The sequence below is a fragment of the Dama dama genome, chromosome 23 (assembly GCF_033118175.1).
Source record: "Dama dama isolate Ldn47 chromosome 23, ASM3311817v1, whole genome shotgun sequence".
Classification (NCBI taxonomy): domain Eukaryota; kingdom Metazoa; phylum Chordata; class Mammalia; order Artiodactyla; family Cervidae; genus Dama; species Dama dama.
The window spans coordinates 67,170,011-67,192,648 of NC_083703.1; the positions used below are offsets into that span (position 1 = coordinate 67,170,011).

The 22,638-nt window shown below is 48.3% G+C and overlaps 1 protein-coding gene across 1 annotated transcript in view; it reads right to left on the minus strand.

Moving 5' to 3' along the window:
• The window catches only part of KIAA1755 (KIAA1755 ortholog), a 38,505-nt gene extending 17,680 nt beyond the window's left edge, over positions 1-20,825 (minus strand). Inside the window, exons 1-4 of the mRNA XM_061127264.1 lie at positions 20,523-20,825; positions 8,138-8,335; positions 2,713-4,057; positions 2,032-2,229 (exon numbers count right to left, since the gene is read on the minus strand). Of these exons, the coding sequence (XP_060983247.1) occupies positions 2,032-2,229; positions 2,713-4,057; positions 8,138-8,335; positions 20,523-20,525 (1,744 nt within the window). The 5' untranslated portion in view covers positions 20,526-20,825. The remainder of the gene's footprint in view (positions 1-2,031; positions 2,230-2,712; positions 4,058-8,137; positions 8,336-20,522) is intronic.
• Positions 20,826-22,638: the final 1,813 nt, after the last annotated feature.

Sequence of the window (22,638 nt, forward strand, 5' to 3'; positions counted from 1 at the left end):
CTGGAAACTGGGCCTGTCCTGCACCCTGGGCTCACAGCCCTGACCCCCAGTCACCTCACTCGAGGCCACCCTTCAATGAGCACTGTGGACTCCATGCAGGTATGACCCTCCACAGTGTGGAGTGTGGGAGACCCTTTGGAGCTCATGAAGGCTTCAACAGACTTAACCACCTTCACAAGTGTTGCCTTACACATGGGTGCAACCATCTAGAACACAGAAGGATTGTGAGACTTTGTGAACAATTAATATGGGGACAGGGCTTCCCAGATGGCGCTAGTGGTAAAGAACTCACCTGCCAATGCAGGAAACATAAAAGACGCAGGTTCAGTCCCTAGGTCGGGAAGATCCCTTGGAGGAGGGCATGGCAACCCACTCCAGTGTTCTTGCCTGGAGAATTCCATGGACAGAGGAGCCTGGCGGGCTGCAGTCCACGGGATCTCAAAGAGTCAGACACGACTGAAGCAACTTAGCATGAATATAGGAACAAACAGCCTGAGCTGCAACAAAGATGACCAGGAAGACAGACAAGGCCCCCCAGGAGTTTTAAAATGACAGAGCAGGGACTGCCCTGGTGGTCCAATGGTTACGGATCCGTCTTCCAATGCAGGGGATATGGGCTCGATCCCTGGTTGGGGAACTAAGATCCCACATGCCACGGGCAACTAAGCCCCAGCCTTGCAACTATTAAGCCCACGTGCTGCAACTGGAGAGTAGCCCACACGCCACAACAAAGAACCCACATGCCAGAACTAAGACTCGAGGCAGCCAAGTAAATAAATAAATCTTTTTAAAAAGGAAAACAAAACAAAATGATAGATCGGTGTCCCCCAGGACATGTCTGCAGAAATTTAGATGTCTGTGAAATAAAACAGACTTGCAGGACAGTCAGGTCCCAGAAAGCACTGTGGTTTCTCTTGCTTCGAGAACTCTGCACATGCTGTTCTCTCTGCCTGGAACACCATCCCCACCATTGTACACAAATAACACCTACTCATACTACAGAACTGAGTTTCACATCACTTCCTTCAGGAAGTCTTGCCTGACCTGTCCTCTACCCCAAGCACCCCAAGGGCCTCATCTCTCCTCCCAAAGCTCCCTGTAATGCCACATAGTCACATTTTACACTGAATTATAATAATCTACTGTAATAACCTGTCAAATTTACTCCCAGAATATGCTTCCTGAGAGCAGGCTTCGTTCTCTCCTGAAGCCTCAGTGCTAAGCCCAGGGTCTGACACACAGTAGGTGCTCAATAAATCTTTATTGCAAAGATGAATAAATGTTAAACAAGAGTGATAACACTCTCAGTACTGGATGACGCTGACACCCTAATCAGACCCCCCTTATCAGGTCAGAGCACTCATCCCCCAGAGGCTGTAGTTACGGGCTGTAAATTGGCCCAGAGATGTCCCCTTGTCTGAAGAATTGCCCTCCACTGAACTGGATCATGAGTTCACTTGCATCATCATCCCCGGATCAGCCTGCCGCTGATGACTCACAGATCCAGGTGTACAAAAGGTCAGCTCCTGAACCTTAAGATAGAACCATCTCTGTGATGTAATTCATGCTCCAGAGCTGCCCCGCCCCTGGAAAATCAGGTCACATCCTGGCTTAGCTTCTCCCCTGCCTTGCCCTGCCTCCCTTACTCCCCTTCCCCTGACAGCAACCTTCAGGAAAATAAATCACTACCCCAAGAATCCCTGTCTTAAGCTCTGCTTCTAGGGAACCTGACCTAAGACATCTGCCTTGATGGCCTCACTAGAAGTGAGACAGATGGATGGATGGAGGGAGGGAGGGAGGGAGGGAGGAATGGATAGATGGATGAATGAATATCTAGAAATTGCTTTAACCTCCTTCATTGGAAAGATGAAGAATCTGAGTTCCAGGGAGGCCTGGTCCAGAACACAGGCATCTAGGACCTTCCCTGTCTCCCCCACACCCACCAACATCTGAAGATTCTCAGCCACCCCTATCCCCGCCCGCACAGCTCCCTCCCCTTCACCTCCACTCGCCCTTATAGCCCCTGAGGACCTGGCAGACATGCTATCCTGGAATGGAAGATCTCCACGCTCAGGGCCCCAATCCTGGGCTCAAGTCCTGGGGGGTCCTTGTCCAGAGTGGGGCTTTTTTCTGAAAGGCCTGCAGAAGCTTCTGGGAAGTCAGCCTTTTCCTCGGTCACTGGGTCTGAGTCAGCGTCTAGGCCAGATGTTTTGGTCTGAGTTGTTCCAGCTGTGGATAAACAACAAAGAATATTGCAGAAGATGGATTTTCCCAGGGAAAATATTTTGTCACATTCTGCCTAACGATAAGCGCTTACAATATTGATCTCCTTCTATGTGGCAGGCATTGTGCTAAGCTCCTTACTACTGGTGTTGTCTTTGAACCTCAAAACAACTCGAGGAGGCAGATGAGATCCTCATTGCACAGAGGGGGAGACCTGGCCTTACAGAGGTTAAGTCATTGATCAAGATCACCCAGACAGTATATGGCCAAGCTGGGGTATAGACTCAGGCTGTCTCAGCACAACCACAGAATCTTGCTCAATTACAGGCCCAAAAGACCTTAAGCTTCTTGACACGCCACCCTGTGTTCTAAACCCCTGAGACGGACCCAGCCCAAGCGGATCTCAGCCCTGACATCCTACACCACCTTGTCACCGGATCACATCCAGAGAACAGTTGCCCTGTCCAGCTGAGTATGCGGGCACCTTACCTTTCCCTAAGCACTTGGCTCGGTTGGGTTTGGGTGAGTAGAGTGAACACAAGACTTTCCAGGGTCCGTCATGCTGGAGTGAGGCTTTCTCTGGGGCCCCAGGCGCTTGCCTCTGCCCCTTTAAGAATGAGAATTTGAGCCCAGGAGTGGGCGACCCGGAAGAGGAAGTGTTTCGACCGCGGTTGGTCACAGGCTTGGCAAGTCTTCCATTGCCCTGTTTGGTCATCTCTTCCATCTTGGTTTCGGAGGCTGGAGCAGCAAGAGGAGAAACTGGGCAGAGCCGGGGAGAGGATGCTTGTTTTGGTCCTGGCTTGAGCTGGTCCATGTTCTCTGAGTTTCCCAGAATGCCCTGTGTCGTGGAGGCCGGTGGCTCTTCTGAGGCACCTGTTCCGAGGCCAGACGCACAAAGCAGGGGGTTTACAAAGATGCTGAGGTATGGCTCTCGGGGCTGGTGTTCTGAGTCTTGGGTAGGGACTTTATCATTAGCCTTTCTCCTTGAGCCCCAAACACAGGGTTTCTCCCCCAAGCTTTCAGGCTTCTCACAAGCCCATTTTTCCAAGGAAGGCTCTCCATTGGCCCCTGACAGAGGCAGCATCCTTTGAGAGAAAGGGATTTCCTTGGTTCCAGATAGCTCCTTCGGTACCCCCAAAGGACACCCATTGGGCGTCACCACCTCCTTAGTGGGAGACCCTTCTCTACTCTCTTGGGAGAAGTCCAGAAGAGCCACATACTCTCCCCCCAGGTCCTGGCTGGCCACACTGTCCACCCTGAAGCCCACCTCCCCAGGTCCAGCTTGCTCCACCTTGATGAGGCCTGGGTACTTGTTCCTGTGTGTCCTGCCCTTGCCCAAACTCTGGACAAGCAGCACTTGGCTGTCTGGGCACCTGGCCTGGTGCAGCTCTTGAGAGCTGCTCAAATCCAGTGCCTCTAACTGAAGGGACTCCCAGGCTGGGGAGAGGAGATTCACTGCTGGGGCTCTGTCATCCACAAACTCTGGGCTGGTTATCTTGGTCCAGGGCACAGGGGCCATGCCATCTTCTGAAGCTACCAGGCAGTTATGTAGGGGACTGCCCTCAGAGTCACCGTTGATGGCCTCCAGCCAGGCTTGGCTGAAAAGTATAGGATAGGATGACTCAGGGACTGGCTTCGTGTCCACTGTGCGGAGGTCCACAGAGAGGCACTTGATTGTGAGGCAGACGGACTGCTCCTCCCGGGGCTCGACTTGGAGGTAGAAGTCACCTTGGCGCAGTAAGAGGGGACTGAGGGGTGCCAGGTGGACCACAACCTCATCCCGCAGGCACAGCGGCCAGCCCTCATGCAGGAAGAGGCGGTGTGAGTAGGGGGCCTGCAAAGAGGAGGGGGACAGCATCAGAGAATCAGGTTCTGAAAGCTCCACCCATGGGTTTCTTCCCTCCCTCTCCCAGAAGGAACGTTGAACAGGTCGAGGACTCAGGTGAGGCAAGAAAGGTGCCTAGGACACAGCATCCAAGGAGGCCCCACTCTCGGCATCCTGCAAGTCACGCAGCCCGAGAGGGAGCACCTCCTTAAACATTAGGACCTCCATGCCTCTTGCTCCCCCTAGTCCTGGCCTTGAGCTTGAAAATATCAATACCTCCTCACCTACTGGGCCAAGGGAGAAAAAAGTTCTGAGTGCCAGACACCAGTTAGCAAGAGCCTTTTCCATGAGGATTGTCCTGCTGGCTGCCTTCTCTCCAACCATCAAAACTCCTCTCAACCCAGTTCAAGTTGAACGCTCCACTTGAGGGTCAGGGAGACATGGGTTCCAAGGTCTGAATTGCTAACTTGTGCAAATGACATAATTTCTTTGAGCCTCAGCTTCTCTATTTGCAAATAGGAATAATGATACATATTGGTATAATTAGGACTTTCCCAGGTGGTAAAGAATCCACCTGCCAATGCAGAAGATGCAGGTTCAATTCCTGGGTCAGGAAGATCCCCTGGAGGAGGAAATGGCAACCCACTCAGGCACTCCTGCCTGGAAAAACCCCATGGATGGAGGAGCTTGGCTGGCTGCAATCAAGGGAGTCACAAAGAATCAGACACAACTGAGTGACTGAGCTCAGATACCAATACACACGTTGGTATTATTGGGTTGGTACGTGGATTAAGTGAGATCATAAATACATGTATGTTTTTTAAAAAACAACGCAATGCATAAAATATAGTAAGTAGATGTTCGTGCATGCTCAGTCACTTAGTTGGCCCTGTGCGGGCCCAGTGTTCAACAGTGACCCCAAATGGCATCAACAGAAACAACAGCTCCACCAAACTGAAAACAGGTCTTTCTCTTCCTGACTTTTGGAAAAGAGTCTGATTCCTGCAGATCAAATAAGCCCCAATAATCTCATGTAATTTGGATGAGTGTAGGGGAGAGCTGGAGAGAGTGACACTGAACGTCCTGCAAATCAAGCAGGTGTTTCCTGGAATTAAGAATTGGGGGAATGATGAGATATGACCACACCTGTACCTGCCTTGTTGATAAGCCAGTTCATTTCAGTTACACTGCAGATTTGGCTGTCTCCAAGAAACTTTCTATCCACAAACCACAAGTCTGTGCGTTATTTCACCCTCTTCATATAGTCCTCTGCTGTTTACAGCATCTTTCCCCCTTCCCTCCACTTCTCAGTGAATGAGATGAAACAGTCGAGTGGTGTTTTGCAAAAAGCAAATCACCATAGAAATGACTGGTATGATCATCTTATTTGACTCACAGTAATTCAGGAGTGCAGGCAGTTCGGGAACTATCATTCCCACTTTACAGATGAGAAAACCAAGGCTCAGAGAGATAGTTTAAAAAAAAAAAGCCTCATCATCACACAGCTGAAAAGCAGCCAAAGCAGGACTTGTGCTCACATTTAGAATCAGCCATATGTTTGTCTCCAGTCTCCCTAGACTTCATTGATTGTGGCTGTCTGTCTGGGTGCTGGTGGTTATAAAGGCAGACTTTGAGGCCGGAGCATTCTTATTTCATAGGGAGAAAGGAGACAGTGGTCAAGTAACAGCCAGCAGCTACTGAGCAATTTCTTCATGCCAGGTTCTGTGCTAAGCTGTGTGTATCATCTCAGCAAGGTACATACATCCTGTGTTATTAACATTCCTGCTTTCCTCATAAGGAAACTGAAGTTCAGAGAGGGGACATGGATCCCCCAACTTCACAGTGATGGAGACTGGATTTGAGCCAGGGGCACCTGACCCCTGGGGACATACATTAATTCCATGCCACCACTCCCTGCTCTGAAGTGTCACAAATTCACCTATAATTACAATTAAAGTTGTTTATAATTTAAAACATAAAAAATCTAAATGTTGTGATCCTTGCCCCCAGAAGAAATGGGGAAAAGAACAGTGCAAATGCAGTTTTAATGGCCAAATAAAAGAAGCAGGTAGATGTATAGCTTGTTAGGGAGAAGAAATAAAGATGGGGAGGCATTGTGTGCACGGTCAGTGGCTCAGTCGTGTCCAACTTTTTGCAACCCATGGATGGTAGCCCACAAAGCTCCTCTGCCCATGGGATTTTTCAGGCAAGAATACTGGAGTGGGTTGCCTTTTCCTCCTCCAAGAGAGCTTCCTGACCCAGGGATCGAACCTGCATCTCCTACATTGGCAGGCGGATTCTTTACTACTGAGCCACGAGGGAAGGATGGGGAGGATACAGCTTAAATAATCTCAACACAGATATGTGGAAATTGGCTGCAATGTTTCAGCAAGATTCTTTCTTCTCGTCCAAGAACAGTGAATGTGTGTGGAGCTATTTCTATGTGCTGGGCACTGTGCTAAGCACCTAGAATGAAATGACCTATTTCCTTCCAGTTCCAACCATCTCTTATTCTAGCCTCCTAAGTCTGAACTTTTAGCTGCTGCATTCAATTTTTTCTATCATTGAAATGATGCACATAATTCCTCCATTTATTTCTGCTCCTGATATGCCAGGTACCTGACAGATATGAGCAACTCAGGAAAGGCTAGTAGGACCTAAGATGCTCTTAGCAATTCTTGAGGCTGGAGCAGTTAGGGGTGGGCATTGAATAACAGAAGGGCAGGGCAGAATCAGCAATTCTGTGAAGGATGTGGGTAAGTTCCATGAGTAGGCATCTGAAGCTTTGGTCTCCAAAGGCCTCTCCCCATCCTTTTCTTAAAACCATCTCCACCCTCTGAGCACAGAGGTAGGCATAGGATTCAAGTCTGCAGAGTCCTCATATCCATTTCTCTGGCTGCAAAAATTGGTCCAAGGATAGACACAGGATCCAAGCCTGGCCAATCCTGGTACCGCATTCCCCTTGCCTCAATGATTGGTCCAAGCATGGATGCAAGACTCAAGCCCAGCCAATCAGGATCCTCCCTTGTGATTTTCTATCTGCAACTGATGGGGAAGAGTTAATTTCCCTCTTCAGGGTAGGATTTGATCCTGGTGCTGCCCTGGGCTCCACCCTCGAGGAAACACCTAGCTTGTAAGAATGATTCCTGACAAGCAGTAGCAGAGACAAGAGACAAGGTCCCAAAGGGGTCTGATCAGTGGATCACCTCAGACCCATGTCAGGATCACCTTGTCCTGATCTAAGCAAGGATCTGTCATTTGCAGCCGATGAGTTCTGCCTAAAACACTTTTCTTTCCACTTTGCCTCAGGAGAGGGCTCCCTGAGATCTGGGTTTGAAGGAGTCTCATTGGCTTCCCAGGTGGCTCAGTGGTAAAGAATCCACCTGCCAATGCAGGAGGCGTGAGTTCGATTCCTGGGTCAGGAGGATCCCGTGGAGGAGGAAATGACAACCCACTCCAGTATTCTTGACTGGAGAATCCCATGGATAGAGGAGCCTGACAGGCTACAGTCCATGGGGCCACAAAGCGTCAGACAAGCACTAGTATCTCTATCGTACCCTCAAACATGGCAGACATCATTAACCATTCAGAGAATTCCTTCTTACTGAGCCAACCAGGTGCTCTAGGCAGTCGCTACTAATAGATCAAAGTTGGTATTTGTTCATTCATCATCCAGGGAAGAAAGTGAGAGTTCTGATACCATAAGGGCTTCAAGGAAAGTCTGAGACATTCTCTACTATTTCCACTGAAGATTCCCCACTTCAGTCAAGACAGTTAGACAATGCCCACAGTATCAATTCCTGGGGGCCAGAGAATCCACACAGATGATTTACCCAGGCCTCCCTCCTAGTTATTCAAAGTGCAAATGTGATTGACTCCTAGATGTCAGAGGGTAAAGGCCCAAGTGACCTTCCTGTCCATCTATGGGGCTGAAGTTTTTTGGGGGGCAAGCAATTAATACCTGAAAACCATCCCATGTCCTCAGTTCATGCTCTTCAACAAGATACATACCAGCCCACTTCCTTCTCTGCTCACCTCCAGCCCTTCTGGGAGAGCTTGTACCCTGACCCCATGTCCCTTTCAACTTACACAGGCCGCTTCACGCACTTGTTCACACAGGCGCTTGGCAGGGATCAGGAAATCCAGGAGGAAGTTCAGTCCATCACCCTGGAAGTCAGAATCCAGGAGACGGAACACCTGACCCAGGATGGTAGATGCTGTTGCTTCAAAGGGGGGATAGAGGCCTGCCAGGGCGTGCTGGATGGCTGCGTCCAGGGATGGGGGGTCCTGTGGGGAGCAGGAGAAAAAGATGAAAACTGATAGCAGCAATAAAAATAAGAGTAGTGGCCACTTCCCAGGACCTTCCTGGCCCTGTATGACTAAGGTCCTTGCTAACTCTGACTTCCTCGGCTACCCCTTCCCACTCGCACACCCCCTCCAGCCACACTGCTTTCTTTCCTGTTCTTCAAACTCTAGGCACAATCTCACCTCAGGGCCTTTGCACTGGCTGTTGCCTCTGCCTAGAATGCTCCTCCTTAAGACATCCTCATTCCCTCACCTCCTGCAGCTCTTTGCTTGGTTGTCATCTGCTGGTCCAAGGTAGGGTAGAAGAACAAGGGAAAGCATTCAGGTCAGGGCCAGAAGGAAAGGGGTGGTCAGCAGTCCCAAATCTGGCCACTTAGCTGACCTGCAGGCCTGCAGTTTGAAGGTGAGTCATCAGCAAAGCCCAGCCTGGATCAGGCAAGCCCTAGCCATATGCAGACACACGAGTGATAATAAGTGGTTGCTGTTTTATACTACTTGTTTGGAGTGGTTTGCTACACAGCTATAACTAACTGATATAAGTTGGTATAATTGATACAAGCGCCCATGTTCATTTATCAAGGATGCCTTCCCTAGGTGTTTATTGGGAACAGACCATCAACACATACCCTCCTAAGCCTACTCCTTCCCCACATCCCTACCTTAGTGGTTGGCCCCCTCATCCAATCAGACTCTGAAACCAGAAATCTGCTCATCATCTTGCCCCTTCCTCCTGCCTCTCCTGCCCACAGGCAACTGTCAGCTGCATTCTATAGTCTTCTCATCTCCAACAGCTCACCAACCCACTCCCTCTGTTCTGTTCCCCTGCCTTGCCTTGATCCAGGTCCCCATCACATCTTTTACTGAATCACCTCATCACTGGTTTCCCATCTCTTGTTTCCCTCCCAGCCATTTCTCCAACAGGACCCCAGGGTGATCTTTCTCAAATGCAAACCTGGGGGATTTCCCTGGTGGTCCAGTGGCTAAGACTCTGCACTCCCAATGCAGGGGGCCTGGGTTTGATCCTTGATCAGAGAACTAGATCCTACATGCTGCAACTAACAATCTTGCTTCCCAGGTAGCTCAAACAGTAAAGAATCTGCCTATAATGTGGGAGTCCTGGGTTGGATCCTTGGGTCAGGAAGATCCCCTGGAGAAGGGCATGGCAACCCACTCCAGTATTCTTGCCTGGAGGATTCCATGGACAGAGGGGCCTGGGGGGCTACAGTCCAAGGGGTCGTAAAGAGCTGGACACGTCTGAGCGACCAGCACCACCACCAACGATCTCGCATGCCACAACGATGATCGAAGATCCTATGTGCCACGACTAAGTCCCAGCACAGCCAAATAAATAATTTTTTTTTAATGCAAATCTGGCCTTGCAAGTCTCCTGCTCAAAACCTGCTCACAGGTTTCTCACAGCCTTCAGAAAACAGGCAGCCTGGCCTCCAGCCTCACTATTCTCCGCAGGCTTCTGCCACAAGGACACACACACTCTTCCTCACCTCCAGGCTTCGCACATGCTGTTCCTTCCTCCAGGGATGCCGCCCACCTCCATGCCCACTAAACTAACTCCTTCTCATCTGCAACATCCCAGCCAGTCCATCATCTCTTCCAGACTTTCTCTGACCTCCTGCTCCCATCCCAGCTGGGTCAAGTGTCCCTTTTTCTTGGCTTCCATGGCGAATGCCACGCTCATTTTGTCTCCCTTGGTGGACCCCAGGCTTCCTGAGGACAGGAGTGGTATTCAGAATAATGCTCCCCCCAAATGCCCACATTCTAATTTGTGGAACCTGTCACTAAATCCCCTTACGTTGCAGATGGAATAAAAATTGTTAATCAGCTGGACTTAAAATAGGGAGATTATTCTGGATTATTCAAGTGGGCCCAATCCAGTAACAAGCGTCCTCAAAAGTAGAAGAGAATGCAGAAGAGGCAAAAGTCAGGAGGAAATGTGACTGTGGAAGAAGCATCCAAGAGAGGACATGCTGCTGGCTTTGAAAATGGAGGCAGAGCCAAGGAATGCGGGCGGCTCCTAGAAGCTGGGAAAGGCAAACAGATTCTCGCTGAGAGTCTCCAGAAAAGAATGCAGCCCATCAACACCTTGGTGTGAGCCCAATGAGTTGGACCTGCTGATCTATAGAGCTGCAAGATAACAAATTCATGTTGCTGTAAGCTACTAGACTTGTGGTCATTTATTCCAGCAGCACCAGAACTAACACAGCCAGCACTGGCTCCTATTCGTCTAGGGTCTTCATTCCTGCATAAAATAGGTGCTCAGTAAATGCGGAGGGATGAGTAAAGTGTCCCTCTCTGAATCACAGCTTTTCCACCCATAAAATGGGCAAGTGGGACAAGGCCAGAGGTTCCCAACCAGGTATAGTAATAGGGTCCGTGGGTTGTGATTTTCAGCTCTTAAAAAGACTGATGAAAGCCCTTCTGGTTGCCCCAGATTGGGTGCCCGCTATCACTGAGGGATGTAAAGGAAGATGAGAATAAATAAGACGGCAACATAAAGAGGGCCTATCTAGGGCAGAAAAATCATTTTTCTAAATGAGGTCCCTGGAGATAGGGAAATAAAATAGAGACTTTGAGGAGAAGGAAGAATGCATTTCTCCATCCCAGAAAGATTCCAATGCCAGGAGGCTATAAAACAAGGGATGCTAACCCAGGGCATTTAGACAAGTGTCAGGGTCACTGCTGGGTCCCCAGTACCCACAGAGCTGAAGGCAAGGGAGGCCCTCTACTGCTCTCTGTAGAATGAATGAGTGAATGTCTACAGCCCCCACTCTGAAGGAAAGAGGGTCCTGACATGACAGTAAGCTCAGAGGGGACACACACACCCACACACAGCAGTGCGCAAGCCCAGGAGGGGCTATTTTCACACTAACATGGGGATGGGGTTTGATTTCAAAGAACTAGGAAAAGCTCATCTGGCCTGGTGACCTCTCTCAATGCCTCCCCTGGCCAACACCCAGTAATCCCAATACCACCTCTCCTCCCCGGCCATCTAATACTGAGGCCAGCAGTGGGGACAGGAAGTTGGGGGACCCTGTCTGATATCCATGAACTCACAGATACTCTAAGTTAGGCCACCACCCATCCCTCCCCTCCCCTAGGTCCTAGTCCACTCTGCTGCCCGGAGTAGGCGCTTGCCTTGCTGGGCTCATGGAGTTGGGCTAGATATGTTTTGTTTTGTTTTTGGAAATTTAATCATTTATTGTCACCTTCATGAATGTTAGCATATCTGAATGTGTTTTCGTTTTAATACCTTTTGTACTATCATCATTTACTACTTTTCTTCAAATCCACTCACTTTTTTTTTTTTTTAAATCTCTTGATCACGCTTCAGGATTCTAGTTCCCAGACAAGAGAAGGAACGCACACTCCCTGCCGTGGAAGCGTAAAGGCTTAAACACTGCACCGCCGGAGAAGTCCCTCCGCTTATTACTTCTTAAAAACATACATACCTAATTGCATCTTTTTAAAAAATTCATTTATTTATTATTTTCAGCTGTGCTGGACCTCCGTTGGTTTGTGGCTTCAGTACTTGAGGTGCGCAGGATCAGTAGTGGTGAAGCACGGGCTCAGTGGCTCCGTGGCATGTGGGATCTTCCTGGATCAGGGATTGAACCTGGCCCCATAACTGCATCTTAAATGGAGACTATGTCACCATACTGGTTATGAGACTGTGGCCAGATTGCTTGAATTCAAATTCTAACTCTGTCATTTATTGGTCATTTGACCTGGCAAGTGACTTAATTCTCTTTGCTTCAGTTTCCTCATCTTTAAAGCTGGAGACTGTCATCCTACCTGCCTTAAAGAGTTGAGACAGGTTGAGTCAGAGAGTACACATAGATTCTCTGCCGAAGTCGAGCACTTAGTCAGTGCTTTAAACAACAGCCATCACTGCTTTTTTTGTAGTCAGGTTACAATTATTATTATATCACTACTTTAAATGGAAAAATAAATATAAATTGGCCTAACTAGAATGTAACTCCAAAAATAGACCAAAGATGCATTGGGTAGTTTTTATATTATTTTATTTATTTAAATATATATATATATACTTATTTTTAATGTATTTAAATATGTATTTCTTTATATTTATTCACAAGTATATTTACATGTATTATTATAATAGCTATATATATATATATATCTATCTATCTCATGTAACTGCATCCTCAGTTGCTTCGGTCATGTCCAGCTCTTTGTGACCTATGGACTGTAGCCCGCCAGGCTCCTCTGTCCATGTGATTATCCAGGCAAGACTACTGGAGTGGGTTGCCATGCCCTCCTCCAGGGAATCTTCTCAAACCAGATTGAGACCTCAAGCCCATGTCTCCTGCATTGCAGGTAGATTCTTCACCACTGAGAGAATGGAAAAACCCCTCTGTAAGTGTATATTTATGCAAATAATTTAATATATAACTATAAAATAATTACACATTTATTATATAAAATCTATTTTACTATTCAATTTCCATAAAAATAAACTATTTTTAAAAGAAAGAGTAATGGATTTGCAAAGCAACTCTACTTCAGTAAAATTTAATTTAAAAAAAAAAAGGTAATGGATAAACAGCAAGGTCCTGCTGTAAGCACAGAGACCTACATTCAATGGCCTATGGTAGGACTTCCCTGGTGGTCCAGTGGTTAAGAATCCACCTGCCAATGCAGAAGACATGGGTTCAGTCCCTGGTCCAGGAAGATCCTACATGCCATGAGGCAATTAAGCCCCTGTACCTTAACTACTGAGCCCGCATGCAGCAACTACTGAAGCCCATGTGCCCTAGAACCCATGCTCCACAACAAGAGGGGCCACTACAGTGAGAAAACACAGCCAAACAGTAGCCCCTCCCCTGCTTACACAACTAGAGAAAGGCTGTGCATAGCCACAAAGACCCAGCACAACCAAAAATAAAAACAGTAAATAAACTTCTAAGAAAGCAGTGTTTGCTTTAAAAAATATCCTCTAGTAAATCATAATGGAAAATAACATAAAAGTGTGTATATATGTATAACTGAATCATCCTGCCGTAGAGCAGAAATTAACATAACATTGTAAGTCAACTGTATTTCAAAAAAATATTGAAAACAAACAGTAAACAATGAAAAGAAATACTGCCGTTAAATTCTAGGGACATTTGGTGACCTCCTGAAGGTCAGGACATCTCTCTTTCTTCCCAAAGGAGATCACCACACCCTAGAAAGGTGTTAAAGACATCTTTTCACACAGAGGGAGGCTTACTCCCTGGGTGCTCAGATCAGAGGAGAGTTTGAAAGAGACAGACTCTAACCACACAATACCATGTTACAGTCTGGCACCACTTGTGTCTCAACTACAGCCTGCATCCCAATATCTGGGGGAAAGAAGAAATGATGAGCCTCAGTTCCCCATCTGTAAATAGGAATTCTAGTCCCCTGCCTGTCTTGCTCAGATGACTATTCTGGACATAGAAGGAGATAAAGAATGTAGGAAGTCATAAGAAAAGTAAAAGTTTTGCTGTGGTTGTTATTGTTATTAACTGTTATTTATTTTTACTCATCCTGTCGAACAAAGCTCAAGTCCTGGCCTCTGTGTGAAGACACCTGGTCCCTTCCCGAATCCACAAGGGTCACCCCCACACTAATAACAGTTTCCAGGCACCTGCTGTGAACGACACCCTCTACTCACATTGCTTGGCCACACACAATCATCCTAGGGGCAAAATAGGAACATCCCATTTTGCAGATAAAGAGACTGAGGCTGATCTGGCCCAAGGTCACAGAGAAGGGGAGAAAAAGCCAGGATCCAACCTAGGTCTGGGAGGGTCAAGTCTACCCTCTGCCTCATCCCTGGGGGTCTGCCTTGGGGTCCCCAACAGCCACCAGATTTGGGGGCGCCCTTCCCAGCTGTCTGTCTTGCCCTGTTTCGAGTGGGGCCTAAAGACGCTATTTACCTCTCACCGTTACAGGCTTGTAGCCTGGGACGCCTTGGCTTTCACACATTGGCTCAGCTGGCCGCAGACTCTAACCATATAAGGAGCAGCCAGTAAAAAGGAAGAATGTTCCAAGTTAATATGACTCTGAGCTCTTGGCCAGAGCATTACCTGCTACAGGCCTGAACCCCAGGGGCTCATAAGCTGTCCAAGTATGGGGGGAAGCACACGGTGACGGGGCCCAGGCGGCTGCAGAGAGGAAAGCTGGCCAGTCTCCACTCAAAATCAACCAAGCAGCCCAGCCTGGGACCACAGGAACCCAAACACCGTCGGCCAGACGTGGGCCCCTCAAAATGATTTCCGTGAAACTCAATCAACATGTTTCCATTCCTCCCCTGTGAGCACAGCCCGGCTGCGCCTTTAACTGCTCCTCGACAGAATCTGAGGCAGGAGACAGCCTGAAGCTGAGAAAGAAGAGGGTGTCGCAGCCCAGAGCCCGTCTGCAGCCCCCCAGCCCCCTCCCCTGTGACCCAGTGCCAGAGATGGAAACACCAGTGGGGCTGGCAGGATCGGCCTGCAAGGCTGCCACCTGTACCAGGCTCACAGACCTTCTGGAATGACCCACGGTACCTTGTAGGATGCCAAAGGACAGAGAAGAGTGCCTGTTCCTGGCAGTCCTGTCTGGGCACAAGAGGAACGGGGAGTATGGGTGTTTGTAAATTTCTGATCAATGTCTTTGCAAAGAGCCTCTATTATTATTGTAATCTTAAGTCTTGCCTTTATCAAGTAAAATAAGCAAATAGAAAGTGCGCGGGCTTCCCGGTGGCTCTGATGGTAAAGAATCTGCCCACAGTGAAGGAGATCTGGGTTTGATTCCTCGGTTGGGAAGATCCCCTGGAGAAGGGAATGGCAACCCACTCCAGTATGCTTGCCTGGAGAATTCCATCATGGACAAAGGAGCCCGCTGGGTTGCAAAAAGTTGGAAATGACTGAACGACTAACACAACATAAAGGGCACAGGTTGACGCATTTTTAGCTCTGTACATACCCCTGGAACCACTACCCGAATTGAAAAGTCAAGATTTCCACGCCCCTCCCCGCAAGAAAGAGGCCCCCACCCAGACCACTCTCCCATTCCAGCGGTAAGTATTCTTCTGATTATTGGAATTTTTTTAAAGAAAAATTCCCATGCAGTGTGATCTCCACTGTGTAAAAATGTGTGTAAGCTGAGAGGCCATGAAATAAAGTGTTAACTGTAGTTACCCCTGAGGGCTGTGAGGGGCAGGGGCTTGTAAGTCGCAGTTTTAATTTTCCTTCTCAGTCGCTGGATTTTCCGAACACTCTGTAACCAGCCTGTAGAGATTTTATAATTGGGGGACGGGGATATAAAAGTGTGATTGTGAGTGTGTTTTTAAGTCTGGTTCCCTTTTTAAATAGTCTCACCAGATGTGGCTAGCTGGGCCTTTTGAGAGGTGGGCTGAACTCTTAAAGGTCCAGCTTTATCCATTTGCTCCAACAGGCACAGATTTTAGCATCACCTAGTATCGACACCTCCAAGCTTGGGAAAAGACAGGATGGAGGAAAGCTGAGGTAAGCAGTATCCTCGGGCTACAAGCTTCAACCCCTCCTCTCCTCTGTGGCAGAGATGCCAAGGGAAGATGAGATTCCACCGTTGACTCACTGAGTCATCTTGGCCTCAGTTTCCCCATCTGTAAAATGGGGGCATTGGGCTTATCTATCTCCAAGACCATTCCAAGTGGGGCCTTTCTAGAATTCAAGGTATAATCAGGTCCAGGAAGGACTGGAGCTGGTATGTGGTTCCCCAGTGGGATCAGTTAACCCACAGGTAGTGAGAAAGTTTACAAAGGTCTGTCTCATCCATCTTCCTACTCAGGTCCAGGGAAGGTCTAAACTAGCAGCCACAGATGCAAATGCCTATGGAGGCCTGAGAGCTGACATGGAAGATGGAATCGGTCTATGTGTGAGAAAATAGCCCCTCTAGCCCTTTGGCGAGTGACCCCTTATGGTGGGACTCAGAATCAGGGAAGCAGTAGGGAGCTGTGGCTCCTGGGGCACATGCCCCATTTCATCAGCTCCAGCCCAGTGCTGCCTTTGCCCAGCATTGCCAGGTCCACTGACATTTTAGTAAAACCTCCGAATATTTTAAAGTTTGGCCAAACCAAATATATCTGTGAGCCTGATGCAGCCTCGTGGGTATCAAGCTGCGACCGCCAGACTCAACTACCTGGGACCTTCCCCTTGAACTTCTCCAGGCAGGAAAATCTAACCAGTGTTCTGTTGCTCTGGGTGCCAGGAAGTTATTGCTCACATCCATCTAAAGCTTCTCCTGCTTTGAATCCTTTTTAGTTTTGTGTGGGTGGAAGTATGAGTGAGAATTGGCTCCTTATTAAAAAAAAAAAAAAAACTTTCAGAAACTGGAAAAACAACTCAGATGCAGTGAACTAAAAAGCAAGTGGGAGCCAGCAGACCCACGTTCAAGTCTAGCTTTGTTGTGTATCATCTGTGTGATCTTGAGCAATTTGGTTCACCTCTCTGGGCCTTAGTTCTATGTTTGTTCCTTTCCCTCCTGGCCCTTTTGCCTCTGCCCTGGGGTTCATCTCCCAACCAAACCACACTAAGGTTAATAACAATTATAACTAGACCTTCTTCCTACTGAGCAGGCTTCTGTGGCATGTCTTATGCTAAAAAATTTCCATACATTCTTTTATCTCATCTTCTCAACAATTCTATGAGATGGGTATATTTATTCCCATTTTACAGATTAAGAAACGGAGCCCAAGTCAATGGTAGAGCCAGCATATGAACCTGCCCACATAACTACCAGTTCTTCTACCTCTTCCCCAGGCTCCCTGCCACCTGGCTAGGCTCCCCTTTGGCCACGATGGTCTTTCTAACACAGACCCAACTGTAACCTTCCACTGCTCAACTATCTTGAGAGGCTCCCCATTGCCTGAGCAGCTCAGCCTGGCATTAGTGGCCCATTAATCTCCCCAGAATCCCCTTCCTATGTCTAATACACAATACACCCTAGCTCTGGGCTTCCCAATGACCCATGTATCTCATTCATGAGTTTTTCTTACTGTTAACCTAACCTAGTTTATTATTTCTTTAATATCCATTATTTATAGGGTTGGCCAAAAAGTTTGTTTGGGTTTTCCCAAACATTTTGGCCAGCCCAATACTTCCTATTCATCTTTCTGTCAATTCATTCTCAACTTGAATTTATTTGTATTTATTATCATGTGTTCCTGCTGTTTAAATCACTTCCTAACACTCATTAAGATGAAAAGCTGCAAAATGAGAAATGTTCATCTAAGTGCCATCGAAGTCTCCCCTTCCAGGACCCTTTGTGGGCTCCCCACTTTGGGAAGCACATCCTGAATTCCCACGAGCTCCTCTCCAGACTGGATGAGCTCTTCCTCACCCTTCAAAGACCTGCCGCACCTGCATTTTTTTTTTTTTTGGCCGCTTGTGGAAATCTTAGTTCCTTGACCAACGATTGAACCCAGGGCACTGAAAGCCCTGAGTCCTAACCACTGGACCACCAAAGAACTCCCTCGACCCATAGCTTTAATTTTTTCATGCTACGGGTGCTTCCAGGCAAAGTGATGGACTCCCCTGCCCATCATTCAGCACAGAATTCCCAGGGAGTGCTCTGCCTTCCCCAGTGACCACAAGCCCCTCAGGCAGGGATCAGGGCTGACTCATCTCCAGGCCCTGATCCTTACACAGGGCCTGGCACACAGTAGGTGCTTTGGAGGACCACCTACCATTGCAAAGATAGGTACTTTGCAATGTTGGATGAATTGAATTGGACTCAGTCAGCGTTTTTCAAAGCATGGGATGGGATCACAGGTGGCCCATGAGATGATTTGGGGAGGACATGAACTTAATGTGAAAATCACAGTAAGAAAGTTATTCTAATTCTCTTCCAGTCCTCTTTATGAGACCAAAGAGAAAGCTCAGTGCCAATATACCTGGAACACCTCTCAGACACTTAGTTACTACTTCTTTTAAGAGAAAGAAAATAGTCCTGGGCTTAGAATCATCCACATCCAACTTGATCCAGCCACAATTTTCTAATATATATTCACTTTCATTGCATTTATTTTTACAGTTACTTTCTATTAATGACAATGAATACCGATTTTTCACGGGCATAAGATTTCCTATTTAAATATATTTTTAAACTCACAAAGTAGTTGATTTCAAGAAAATATTAAGTAAACAATAAGTAGTAAATTTTATAATTTCTTTATACCTTATCCAGTAAGTAGTTATGCAAAAATTATTATAATAATATGGAAATTTCAGAAATGTGGGACTAGGTAAACCCTAAGCCCTTGTCATAAGATGCTCTGACCTTGGGCTGCCCAGAACACTAAATAGCCATTAATCAAATCACCCCACAAACATTACAGCTGTGATGGGTGCCACGAAATAGAGATACATAGCATGCTAGAGTGAAAGGCAGAGGAATCAGGAAAGACTTTCTTGAGGAGGTGACATTGGGTGGAGATTCACAAGATGAATAGGAATTCATTTAGAGGAAGGTGTTCCACCTAGCAGGAACATGTGCAAAGGCCCTGTGGCAGAAGAGAGCATGAAACATGAAAACTCGGAACCAAAGTCAGAGAGGCTGGAGTACTCTGACTCCAGAAAAGATGGGCAAGTGGCAACCTTTAATATTTAAAGATAGAGATAAGAGGAAAATCCATCCCTCATTCCCATTCAGGAAAGAATTGTTCACCCTTTGAGAGGAGCCACTCAGTGTCTGAGCTTTGATCTGAGGGGTCTGCAGCTCAGCAGGGCATCTGGATTCTAAAACCAATAACTTGTTAAGTCTGAAGCCAGAAAACATGGCTCTGGGGTGGTCAAGACCACCCAGTGCAGGTTCAGAATTTGGGCTGTCCTACTTGCCACTTCCTGATAGGAGTGACCCTGGGCAGTCACTTAAGTTCCCAGAGCTTTGGGTCTCCATCTGTGGGGTAGAGATACAGCAGGTTTACTGTTAGAGGAGGTGTGAGTTATATGATCTCCCTTATGTAAATTGCCCAGCTCAGAGCCTTGCCCGTGGTGAGATGTGAATATCCATTAACCCATGATGACTATTGTCAAACAGCTCCAAGAGCGACATATGTGTATACCTGCCCTGGGGTGTGTGGATTTAGGAGTCTGGTTTTACAGTATGTCTGTGGTGTATATGCAGGTGATTAAGCTCATATTCTAGCAATCTGAGGGAGCAGGCATACAAGGCTTGGGTTCGAGAGGGCATGTGTGTTCAGCGGTGTGAGAATGTTTGGATGCTCTGTGTGTGTATGTGTGAACCTGTCTGTATAGAAGTCTGCAGGTGCACAAATTCAACTGACACAGATTCAACCTCATCCATCACAGTCAAGGATTAAAGTTGTGGCCTGTCCCCAGAGCCCTTTTCCAAATCCCCACCACTTCTGTGAACCGGCCCGGGGCTCCTGGCTGAAACTGGGCTGAGATTTCTTGAAAACAAGCTTTTCTTTCATTCTGTTTCCAGATATTGGCACAAACACACACACACACACAGCACCCCAACCTTCTCAAGGTGCCAGCTCAGAAAGACATGGCCTGGGGGTATAACCCTCCCTCCTCCCTCTCCCACTCCCCTAGGCCTACCGCCCCACCCAATTCCCATGGGAGCACTTCCTCTTGGACCAATAAGTAGACCTGACTTTGCTTCTCTGAGTTGAACGCAGCAACACCAAAGCAAGTCTGGGTGAACAAGTCCCTCCCCTCCCCTCAGTACCCTAACCCACCTTGCCCGGACTGGGCTGAGAGGGGAATTGAACCCTGTCCCCATCCAAACACTGACAACAATGCACATATGTGACCCTCAGCCTCAGGTCTGAAATGTAACACCACCCCAAGTTTGTCCAAGGTTCAGAGCTAGGTTTCAGCTCTGATCTGTGCAATGGGATGGTGCAGTATCAGAGTTTACCAAACATCCAATCTTAATGCATCCACTTCACACAAGGACAGAAGCAGGCCCAGAGAGGAGGGGGGAAGCCATCGCCAGAGATGGGTTCCTGCACCCTCCACCCCACCCCTGCTGGTGGGGGCAGTTAAGCACAGACCCCTGGCCAGGAACTGAAGGTGGTCTCCACGTTAAAGGAGTCTGCCTTGGACACCCCCTCTAGGGCTGTGCCCATCAACAGGGGACAGAGCAAGGTGGTCCAGGCCTTGGCAGGCGTTACCATGGTGACGGGGTACAAGCGGCGGCGACGGCTGCTCCTCTCCCCGGTGACTCTCAGAGGGTCCGGTCCGCGCGTTGATGCCTCCGTCTGTCGGATGCAGCCTCAGACCCTCCACCTAGCCCTGGAGCGGGCGGAGCGGGCTGGCCCCGGGGCGCCGACCCCGCCTCATCTGCGAGGGGAGCCGGGGATTCGGGCAGAGAGACAGAGGGGGTGCAGGAGAGACGCACGGTAATTGAGACTGGAGACAGACAGAAGGGGAGAGCCGCGGGCGGGCGGAGAGGGCCGGGCCACCACCGAGGGCGGCCGCCGGGGCGGGGCGGGCGGGGCGGGGGCTGCTCCCCGCGTGGGACCCCGCGGCCGACGGCGGCCCCTCGGAGCCGGCGCCTTGCCCCCGCCCCGCCCGCCGCCGCCTGTGATGAGAACCAGACGCCCCCCTCCCGGCCCAGGGCCGCGGGCTGCCAAGGGGAATTTGATCTGGCCCTGTTCCTCACTCCTCCCGCCGAGCTCCTGCCTCCGTCCTCTTGCATCCCGCCCACCCCAGGAAGCGCCCATTGTACAGACTGACAGAACGAGGCTCTGGCACAGTCCTGATGCTGGGTGAAGTGAACTCTTCCTCGTCCACTTGCCAGTTGGGGGGAATTCCAGCAAGTCAGGAAATCTCGTAAATCAGTTTCCTCATCTGTAAGATGGGGATGGTGATGGTGGTAGCGATGATAATGGTGACAATGGTGAGGATAGTACCTGCCTCTTAGATTTGGTGGCAAGAAGTAAGCATATGTCCCAACGCCTTTCCCCTGTGAAGCCCACCCATGCTTCACCAGGACCTCCCAACCCAAGGCTTGGAGGAGATGGCGGTTGTGTGTGAGTACTAGTCTTGTTTCTCTCAAATAGTGACCGGTCGTGTGACTGTGGCCAAACCACTGTTCCCAGCTAAGCTTCAGTTTTGGAGGGAGACTGGGAAACTAGATGATAGCTAGTTATTCTTGTCGGGTGACTCTGGGATCCATCCGCTCCTTTATCAAACATTGTACCATGCTCTGAGCCATAACAGGACAGAGCCCCTGTCCTTGGGTAATGTACAGTCTGGTGCGAAAGATGGGGAAAAACACAAACAAGTAATACCTGAGTGTGTGAACTGCTAAGAAAGAAACAGACAAATGTTAATACTGGGCACAGTAGGGGGATCAGCCTAGAGCTGGTGGTTTAGGAAGGAGAGAAGCCTAGATCTGAAAGAGGGGAAGAAATTAGGTGAAGAGTGGGGATGGAGTGGGAGAATCAGAGTTCCAGGCAAAAGGAACAGCACGTACAAAGGCCCTGAGGTAATATTAAGCTTAAAGAAGTTGGGACTAAGCAAAGAATGGACAAGTATAGTAGTAAGGGTTTAAGTTCAAAGTGCAAGCATCATTCACAGCCCATCTCCCAACCCACATAGGTCAACCAGTCTTTTTGCAGAAAGTACCCAAGCTAGGAGCCATCTCATCTTGCTTGTATAACTTTTACAAGTCCCTTTTCATCCCTGGACCTCTGTTTATTCATTGTTCATTCAGGACTAAGAATCCCCTATTTCTAATAGCTCCAGCCTGGGGGATCTCTTAATGGTATGTATTCAGCAATCAAACCCTCTCCCACCTGCAGGAGCTGGTCTGGATGGTTTTGGTATCATTACTCCAGACTCGAGCTTTGGAGACTTGTTGATATCAGGTGGCAGGATTCTGCTGGAAGTTGAGGGGATCATAGGTTGGAGGTTCTAGAGTTCCAGCTTTGCTGGGAAACAGAATTGACATAACATCTAGTGTTTGGGATTTGCAGGTAACGGAGACTGACTGTGAGTTAGGCAAAAAAAAAAAAAAAAGAAGGATTAGTGGAGTATGGGGTGCTCACAGAATCAGTGAGAAGGCTAGGGGCCATCCTCTGAAACATACAAGGTAAGTGGGATGGTCCTGGCAGGAATGAGTTGTAAACTCTTGATGACCGATGGAATTACATCAAGACAGACAACACACCAAAGTAGAGCTTTCCATGTGTCAGGTGGAAAGTGTTTAAGAATTACGATGTAAATTCTATTATTGTCCTCATTTTACAGGTGAAAAAAACATGAGGTAATGAGAGGTTATGC